At 45.5% G+C, this 10,000-nt stretch overlaps 1 protein-coding gene across 5 annotated transcripts in view; it reads left to right on the forward strand.

Moving 5' to 3' along the window:
- The window catches only part of Evi5 (ecotropic viral integration site 5), a 466,869-nt gene that overhangs the window by 136,159 nt on the left and 320,710 nt on the right, over positions 1 to 10,000 (forward strand). The window contains exon 1 of one of the 5 annotated variants that reach the window (XM_076192391.1): positions 4,624 to 4,749. The exons of 3 other annotated variants lie outside the window; for them this stretch is intronic. In XM_076192391.1, coding sequence (XP_076048506.1) covers positions 4,694 to 4,749 — 56 coding nt within the window. In that variant the 5' untranslated portion in view covers positions 4,624 to 4,693. Of the gene's footprint in view, positions 1 to 4,623; positions 4,750 to 10,000 lie in introns of those variants that run through there. One more of the 5 variants, XM_076192389.1, reaches the window with a different exon arrangement.

Below are 10,000 nucleotides of genomic sequence, written 5' to 3' on the forward strand. Positions count from 1 at the left end.
TTCCTTGTTTGCAAGCACTTGTCTCGTATATGAATTTATCTTTAGTTATGTCTTGAATAAAATCACCTGGCGACATTTGGAAGGATATGACAAGAGAAGAGGCCTGTTGGTTCGTATCGAGGTTGGGTAGAGGGTAGGTAGATGAAGGAATGTAGGAATACAATGCACTGATCATTTGGTTTCGAAAAAAAAAGTACAAGACCAAGAATGTCGTTGAGTCCACAAAAAAAAAAAAAAAAAAAAAAAAAAAAAAAATCGTACGTGTTAGGTCAAGATACTTTTTTGAGTGGGTTTGGAGGCTAAGGGGGTGTTACCTTGATGCCCTTAGGGGCCTTTTCGCAATCTTGAACTTTTGTGTCACCTCCAAGCACAACGCCTTCGACACTCCACGTCACATGGATGATGACACACATCCAGTACGTGACATGTGTAGCCCATGTATATAGGGTTGGTTATATGTAATGTACGTATGTTGTGTATATATACCTTCTCCCTCTCTCCCACCTCTCTCTCCCATCTCTCTCCCCTCTATCTCTCTCACCTCTCTCTCCCCCTCCATCTCTCCCCTCTATCTCTCTCTCCTCTCTCTCCCCCTCCATCTCTCCCCTCTATCTCTCTCTCCTCTCTATCCCTCTCTTTCTCTCTCCCTCTTTCTTTCTCTGTCCCTCTCTCTTTCTCTCTCTCTCTCTCTCTCTCTCTCTCTCTCTCTCTTTTCTCTCTCCCCCTCTTTCTCTCCCCTTCTCTTTCTCCTCTTTCTCTTCTCCCTCCTCTCTCTTGCTTTGCCTGTGAACGAGCGTTATGTACACAAATGAACGTGTACACACACAGACACGCACACGCACATACACACACGTGTGTGTTTGTTTGTGTACTGGGTTTGACATATCGACAACTGGACTCAGGTTGTCTATACTTGACGATTGGAAACGAGTACATGGGGAGGGGGAGGTTGGTTGTTTGGGTACGAAGACGTGTGGTTACCCCACACTCCCCACAGTGCTCTCTCTCTATCTATCTATCTATGTATTTATCTCTCTATCTCTCTCTCTCTCTCTCTCACTCTCTCTCTCTCTCTCTCTCTCACACACACACACGACTCGATGGCGCAGTGGTAGCGATCGCAGCCGCCATTACGGCGGTCCTAGTTCGAATCCCGCCCAGGACTGAAATAATTTCAGTATCGCTGCGCTCGAGTCGTTACTCCAACTCGTGGGCGGGGAGTTTGGGGTGGGTGTGCGTGTGATGTCATAGCATTACCCTTAGATCGGTCATACGAGTATATGAGCTCTAAGCTCTCTTCCGAGAGGGTAATAGCTGTCGATCACGATTTCAGCACGTGATCCAAGACCATAATGAATCACACACACACACAAGTGCCCTCCACCCCATATATATTTAGCTTATGTCACGTAGCGTTGTTGTATATGATTTTTAAGGTTATCTTTAAAATAGAAGAAAATTTGAGTTGATATACCATTTTTATGCATGTGATAGACATATTGAATAGTCTAATGAAATGGTTTATTAAAAGTAATTTTTTGTTTTGTGTTTATGTGATTACTGTAATTATGGTTATTATAATCATTTCAATTGTAACTGTTATGCCGAGTTGATGATGATGATAATGGCGAAGTCAGACTGGGAAATATTTTTGTTATTATTTATTTTTCTTTCTTTCCGCAGGTAAGTTGCGGATGCGGCATTGGAATGCGGCCCTGCGGTGCGGTGAGACATCACGTGTGTATGTGTGTGTGTTCAACCTCCTCAACCCGTTTTCTGTGAGCTCGGTGGGTTGGTCGTTTGGTGTGGGTGCAACCTCCGGATGCCTGGATCGGTGACGGTGGTGATGGTAGCTGTGTCTTGTGGAGGGTTGTTTGCCAGCATTGAGAGTTGTTTGGTGTCAGAGCAAAGAGAGTTTTGGTTGTTCCCCCCCCCCTTTTTTTTAAGATTCTTTCATTTTAATCCAAATTTCCTTTGGAATCTTAATCCTTTTGGACCATGAAACGAGTTAGTTAAATCGCTACCACCCAGTGAATGGTCCTCAAAATTGAATAAAATTGTCTGTCGTTAACCATCATAAAATTTCTCGACGCGTAAGAATCCCAGCTTCCGTTTTCTGTGGACTTGTTTGTACCGGTAACCGGTACCCACTCTCGGCGCCCCTCCCGGTAGTCCTGTGCAGTATTGTTTCGAGAAATTACACTCCTGCCCGCTTTCCGTTTTCTATGAATCTCGTTAATTTTCCCCCTGATTATTCCTGGAGGAGGGCCTCTTGAGGGGCCAGTGAATGGAAAGAAGGGCCCTGGATGCTGTAGTTTGTGTATACGTGTAGTGTGCCCTATATACAGGGTGGTAAATATATATATATATATATATATATATATATAATTTATTTTACTTATTTTTTATTTCGAATTATTGATCAGCTGAATCTGGAAAATGAGGGGATTATTGGACCGTAAGACAAATCTTTTTGCCTCTAGTCTAGTCCCACCGTGCGTGTTCCCAATTCTTCAGTCTCCTAATTCTACATACCCACAGACCATACCCCCTACTTTTGTAGTCCAGCAATCTCGCATTCTTACAGGCCTCTCAGTACTATAATTTCCTGAGCACTATAATCCGCCAGTACTGTAATCCCTCCAATCCTATAATTCCCAGTACTATGATCACTCGTCCTATAATCCCCCAGTACTGTAATCCCTCCAATCCTATAATTCCCAGTACTATGATCTCTCGTTCTATAATCCCCCAGTACTATAATCCCCCAGTACAATAATCCCTCAGCACTATAATCCCTCCAGTCCTATAATTCCTCCAGTCCTATAATACCTCAGTACTATAATCCTCCAGTACTATAATCCTCCCGCACTATAATCCCCCAGTACTATAATCCACCAGTACTATAATCACCCAATCCTATAATACTTAGTCCTACATTCTCCCATACAGTTCCCCTGCCCTACAATCCCCCCAATCCGTTATTTCCCTGGTCCTAAAGCCCCCCCAGTCTTAGCCTCCCTAGTTTATACCTCCCAAAGGGCTACAGTGTCCCCTAGTTCTTTAGCCCTACAGTTAGAAATGTTCCTAACCCAAAGTGCCTAACTTCTGAAGAAGATTTCTGTAACTGCAAGGGAATGCGTTGCAGTAGTGGGGGGGGGGAGCTGAGGGGGGCAGTAATCTCCCTGTCCTGAAGCCAGCCCCCCCCCCCCCGCAGCTTCCTCCCAGCCTACCAAGCCCCTTCCCAGCCCAGTTCCTGCTCCCAGTCTACCAAGCCCCCTCACAGCCCACTTCTTGCCCCCAGCCTCCTCCGAGCCTCTCAGTTTCGTTAAAAGCCTCACCTTTCAGCCTACTTGCAGCCTTCCAAGCCCCAAGCCCACTCCCAGCCACCTCTCCACATCCCTCGTGCGTGCGTGCATGCGTGCGTGCGAGCGCCTGGCGCGTTCTTAGCATGAATCATATCTCCTACTGAGGAGCGATAAGGAGATAAGGCGGGCCCAGATGATGACAACGATTTGGGGGGTGGGGGTGAAGGGGGGGTTCTTATATATTTGACTATGGTCTTCGTTGCTACTAATAATATTAATAATAAGAGTAATAATAATGAAATACTACTACTAATGATAATATAACAATAATATTGATATAGTAATAATAATGTACTCTACAATAATGGCTTAGTAATTAATATAACAATATTAATAATAAAAATTGTGTATAATGACATTGATGTAATAATGCAGTTATAGTAATGATTATTTTATCAAATATCACAGCCAATTATGTGTGCTGGCCATGATGGTAGGGGGGAGGTATGGTGGTCGGGTATTCAGAGTGATATTGAGGTCTGAGATACAAGGCTTATATTAACGGGGCAACACGACTGCAAGGGCCCCCATTTGCATGCATATAATATATATATATATATATATATATATATATATATATATATATAAACACGGGGAAGTAGACCCCTACAATGTTTTTGTGGGTTGCCCTCTTGTCCTTATTGAATGCGGAAGAACCGGAGACATTTAGGCCAGGGGCTCCGGTGGACGAGATGACGTAACAGCGACACTACCGTCGACGAGATTAAGTTAATAAAATCTAAGTAAAAGTTATTAGCTTTGTAAGAATCTTGTTTGGAAATTTCGAATTATTGGAACCTAGATACTTACGAAAATGTACCGGAATATGGAAAGGTTTCAATTAATAGGACATCTTGCGAGTATATTTATATTTTAGAATTTATTTATATTTTAGCGTTCTAAGAGTGAGAATGATTTATATACAAAATTTTGTCTACATTAACATTTGGTGAGAAACGTCAGCTCGGTCGGCATGACGTCACGAAAGACCAACGACGACATGACGTCACATCTATGCCCCGCCTACTCCCTCGCCACACGGGACAGACGTTGTATATATAATTAGGCTATCTTGATGGCTACGATTTAGTTGGTATTTCGTAACGTATGGTGGTGGTCAGTTGGTGGTTTGCGTTGTCGATACCATGTGGTAGTATTTGTAATATTGGTACCAAATGCGTGTTATTGGTAGTGTTTATGATATCAAGTGATGATTTTTGTTGGTACCATCTTGTTTGTGCGTGATTGCTTATGATATTCTGTTTTTCATTGTTATTGAACTGTTCACTTGTTCAAGTGCTCAGTTGAAGAAGATTGGTTAGGAAATGGATGGGGCGGATCTGTGTCCATCTATCCATCACCATTTCCACGTATTATCAAGGTGAGGCGTTGTGAATTTTGCAAAATAATTTTTTGTGATTTTTGCCAAAAAGCCAATTTTCCCCCCTTTTTTCAAATTTGAAAAATCTCGATTTGATTTTTTTGCGAACTTGTGACATCACAATTTTCAACAAAGTATATGTTGCAACCCGATGTATAAGAATAAAATCGCATGACGGCAGCTAGAAGAGAAAGGAAAGGGACCACGCTGTACATAAGGAGTGCTGTGGGTGAGCTTGAGACAGAATTAGAACGTTCCTTATCTCAGCACAGATTCTTATCCGCCGTTATCAGTTACCCCCTTTGGACTTTGTGGCACACTTGAGGGATTTCGTTATGGCAAGCGTCAGGTGATTTTATTCAGGAAGGGGGGGGCGGATTCCCCTTGGCAAAGTTTGCTATATCCTCTTTTTTATTTTTTATTTTTATTTATCTTTTGTATGTATGTTGTGTGTGTGCATATTGTGTCTGTATGTATGTATATTGTGTGTGTGCATATTGTGTCTGTGTATATATTGTTTGTGTGTGTGTATGCATGTATGTGTATATGTACGTGTGAAGTTTCTTCCGATTTTTGGGTCCGTCGTTTGTTGCGAGTCTCACGCTCAAGAAGCTCTAAATGCTCAAAGGCGGTGGGGGGGGGGATGTAGGGAAAGGGGGAGGCTGGAGACGCATTTTTTTTTACCCCCTCTCCTCCCTTTTTTATTTATTTATTTTTTACTTATTTTATCTTATTTTTATTTATTTATTTATTTATTTATTTATTTTTGATTTTCCGGAAAATTTCAGGTCGTGACCCAAGTTCCGGTCTTGGTACCTGAGTTTGGTACGGGTCGACCTCTTGTCTCCCCCCCTCCCCTCCTCCCCTCCCCCCTCCCCCATCGACCTCTCCCCTCCCCCTCCCACCTCGACCTGCCTTCTCACATATTAATAACCTTGCAGGCAATTAATTACTTGTGAAACGAGGAAGTACGGGCCAGGTCTCCCGTTAATTGCTTTTCCCGAAAAGTTGACATGAAGGGTCTGGCCTGAGTAAGAAAAGATGCAGTTATTGACGAAGAGAGAGAGAGAGAGAGAGAGAGGAGGGGGTTGAAATTACAGAGATTGTCATAATTACTGGCGCCGATCAGACAAGTCTCAAAATATGTGTTTGAAGTAGCACTGGCACTCCTCTCCTCTCCCCTGGCCCTCCTCCCACCAGGCACTCCTCTCCTCTCTACGGGTACTCCTCTCCTCTCCCCAGGCACTCCTCTCCTCTCCCTGGGCACTCCATTCTCTCCCCAAGCACATCTCTTCTCTCCCCTGGCACTCCCCTCCTCTCCCCTGGCACTCCCCTCCTCTCCCCGGGCACTCCCTCCTCTTCTTGGACACTCCCTCTTCTCCTTGGACACTCTATCCTCTTCCCAGGACACTCTCCTTCTCTCCCCGGGCACTCTCCTCCTCTCCCTGGACACACTATCCTCACCCCGGGCACTCCTCTCTTCTCCCCAGGACACTCCCCTCCTCTCTCCGGGCACTCTCTCCTCCCCCCAGGCATTCCATCCTCTCACCAGGCACTCCTCTCCCCTTCCCAGGCGCTCCTCTCCCTTCCCCTGGTACTCCCTTCTCTCCCCTAGCACTCCCTTCTCTCCCCTGGCACTCCCTTCCTCTCCCCGGGCACTCCCTCCTCTCCCCTGGCACTCCCTCCTTTTCCCAGGTACTCCCTCCTCTCCCCGGGCACTCCTCGGGGACTCCGTCTTCTCCCTGGGCATTCTTCTCCTTCTACAGACACCCCACTCCCCCTTTCTATCAAGCCAGCACCTTGAAGTCCTCTTTGCCAACACCTTTCTTCCCACCAACACCTCTCCTACCAACACCTCCCCTCCTGTCAACACCTCTTCTCATACCCTTCCATTTCCCACGGAACTCTATCCCCCCCCCAGTTCCCCCCTTCCCCCTTACCCCCAACCCACACTCATATTTTTTCGAACGACGTTAATCATGACATTCTTGGAATAGAAAGATGAAGGATCAAATGGAAAGAGAGAGAGAGGGGGGGGAAAGGGGAGGGAGAGAGAGGGGGAAGGGGGGGAGAAGACGCAATTAGACGAACATTCCTTCCAACAGGATCGACATCGACGTTCCTCTTCACCGATCGACATAATTTCTTCTTTCTCTCTCTCTCTCTCTCTCTCTCTCCTCTCTCTCTCTCTCTCTCTCTCTCTCTCTCTCTCTCTCTCTCTCTCTCTCTCTCTCTCTCTCTCTCGTGCACTGTGGCTCATAGGGCAAAGGTGGCGGCCTTGGTCGAGATATAGCTTCTAGTGGTGCGAGCTTCTTGTTCAAAACACACACACACACATACACACACACGCACGCACACACACACGCACACACACACACACGCACACACACACACACGCACACACACACACACACACACACACACACACACACACACACACGATCTTCCTCCTCTACACACATATCCATACATACATACATACATGCATTATATATACATATAAACATGCACACATACATACATATATCCATGTAAACATGCATGCATACATACATTATATCATACATGCATACATATATACATGCATACATACATACAAACATCTATGCTTACATACAAACATCCATGCATACATACATGCGTACATACACACCCAACTTCCCAGTCTTCCCTTTGTAACCCCCTCCACGTTCTACGGGGTATGGAGGGGGGCTTATGTGCCACGGAATTTGATCAAATCACCCGACGTCAGCCATAATGAAAGGGAAAGTGCCAAACTACGCAAGGGACGACGTTGTCCTCGTAGGGTCCCGGAAGAACGGGCCAATCCGGGCAGACGGAGAGAGCCCATAAGAGCCCCTCCTCCTCCTCCCCCTAATCCCCCCTCCTCCCCCTAACCCCTCCCCTCTCCCAGCCCCCTCCTTCCCCTCACCTACTATCATCACCTCCTTCCCTTCCCCTTCCTTTTCTTCCCCTTACACCCTCTTCCCCTTCCCCCTCTTCCCCTTTCCTCTCTTCCCCTTCCCTCTCTTCCCCTTCCCTCTCTTCCCCTTCCCTCTCTTCCCCTTCCCTCTCTTCCCCTTCCCTCTCTTCCCCTTCCCTCTCTTCCCCTTCCCCCTCTTCCCCTTCCCCCTCTTCCCCTTCCCCCTCTTCTCCTTCCCCCTCTTCTCCTTCCCCCTCTTCTCCTTCCCCTTTTCCTCTTCCTCTCCTCCCTCCTTCTCCTCTTCCCCTTCTCCCTCCTTCTCCTCTTCCCCTTCTTCCCCCCCTCTCCCTCTCCCTTCCTCCTTCTGCACGCCCGTGTGGGCGTTTAAACCTCTTGTTTCCTGGTCCCTCCGTGTGGGCGGCGGGGTGTCGCTGTGGGCGCGCCGCCCACACAGGTGTGGTTGGTTACATTCCTAAGCCTCGAGGAGAACGGTTCCCCGTTTTCTACAACAGGAAAAGTCCTTGAGAACTTCTTACGATAATCGCAAAAATATTAGAGATTCCAGTAGAGGGATTGAGCGAAATCCCTATTAAAACTGAATAGCAGTGTGTGTGTGTGTGTGTGTGTGTGTGTGTGTGTGTGTATGTATGTATGTGTGTGTGTGCACGTGTGTGTGTGTGTGTGTGTGTGTATAGTAAAGGTAAACCAGATCACTTTGCCACATTTGTGTAAAAAAACGAACTAGTGTTTTGTTTGTTTTTGTCTTTTGTTATGGATTCTAGATTCCCGGCGTTTCTATTCTAGTGGACCATCTCGCCCCACCATCGTACGTTACTTAGGAAGTGCTAGGATAGACTCTATGGCTTGTGTTAGCTCGCTAGTTTATCTAGTTTTCTGCTAGTTAGCTGTTCTTAGTGAACACTCTTTACACGTTGTGTGTACGTATGTTACCAACACGTGTGTTGTCAATATAACAGAGCCAACAGCTGATTCTGCCAACATAGACGTTACATCACGTTGGCAGAGGTATGGAAGATCTTTGAAGCTGAGTAAAATCGCCAGGCGACAGCAAAAATAAAATATAAAAAATAAAAAAGGAGGAAAGGGCTTTGGAGAGATTGGATACCTGGGCTGTAGTGATGTTTGGGGGTTTGCGTGTTTTTATGGCGGAAGCGTTTGTGGCCGTGTTTTTTGTGGCTGAGGTGTTTTGGGCCGTGTTTTTATTCTATGTGGCCTTTTATTACGTATCAGCCCCCCACCCCCACCCCACTTTTTTATTCTTTATTTATTTATTTATTTTTTGAAAAGTGGTGTGTTGGTTTTGTCCGCGATTTACGATTCTGTGGAGCCTTCCCCCCTAAAAATAATAATAATAATAATAAAATAAACAAATTAATAAATAAATAAATTAATGAATAAATTAAATCAAGGTTTTGAAGTCCTTGAATATAGCGAAGTTTTTAATATGGTGATAGAATTTATTTAGGGAAATACTGAGCGGTTTAGATTCACAACCAAATCTGTACGTGTATATAGAGGCAACATTTATGTGACGTCATGGACTTCTGGTGCTGTGATGTCATGGAGTTCTGGTCCTATGACGTCACGACAGACCTGATGATGTGACGTCACGAACATGGCGTCATGAAAGGCTTGGTACTCTGTGATTCTCCCACTTACGAAAGTTCTTAAGTGACAGAGAGCGAAACGAGAGCCTCTCTCTCTCTCCCTTCCTCCCTCCCTCCCTCCCTCCCTCCATCTCTCCCCCTCTCCCCCCCTCTCTCTCCCCCTCTCTCTATACTTCTTCTCTCCCTCTTTCTCCATTTCTCATTCTCCTTCCCTCCCTCCCTCTCCCCTGTCTCTCTACTACTTCTCCCCATCTCTCTCTCTCTCTCTCTCTCTCTCTCTCTCTCTCTCTCTCTCTATATATATATATATATATATATATATATATATATATATATATATATATATTTCTCACCCCCTCTCTATTTCTCTCTTCCTCCCTCCCTCTAAGGAAAAAAATGCGAATAATTACTTTTTGGAGGACTTGGAGACGACTGCACCTGTGGATCGAGAGGGTGGGGCTGGCCGTGATTATTGTCATTGTTGTTATTTTTGTGGTTCCTGTTGTTCACATATTTAGAAGATTTGTGTGTGCTTGGTGGTTGGGGATATAAGGTAGGTTATCATGCGCGCGCGCACACACACACACACACACACACACACACACACACACACACACACACACACACACACACACCAGTCGGTCATACTTTATACCTTTCTCGCTGTTCTCTAGTTCCCTTTTTTCTTTCGTTTCCTGTA

Source organism: Oratosquilla oratoria, chromosome 11 (genome assembly GCF_046742065.1).
Source record: "Oratosquilla oratoria isolate Oo_2021 chromosome 11, ASM4674206v1, whole genome shotgun sequence".
NCBI lineage: Eukaryota > Metazoa > Arthropoda > Malacostraca > Stomatopoda > Squillidae > Oratosquilla > Oratosquilla oratoria.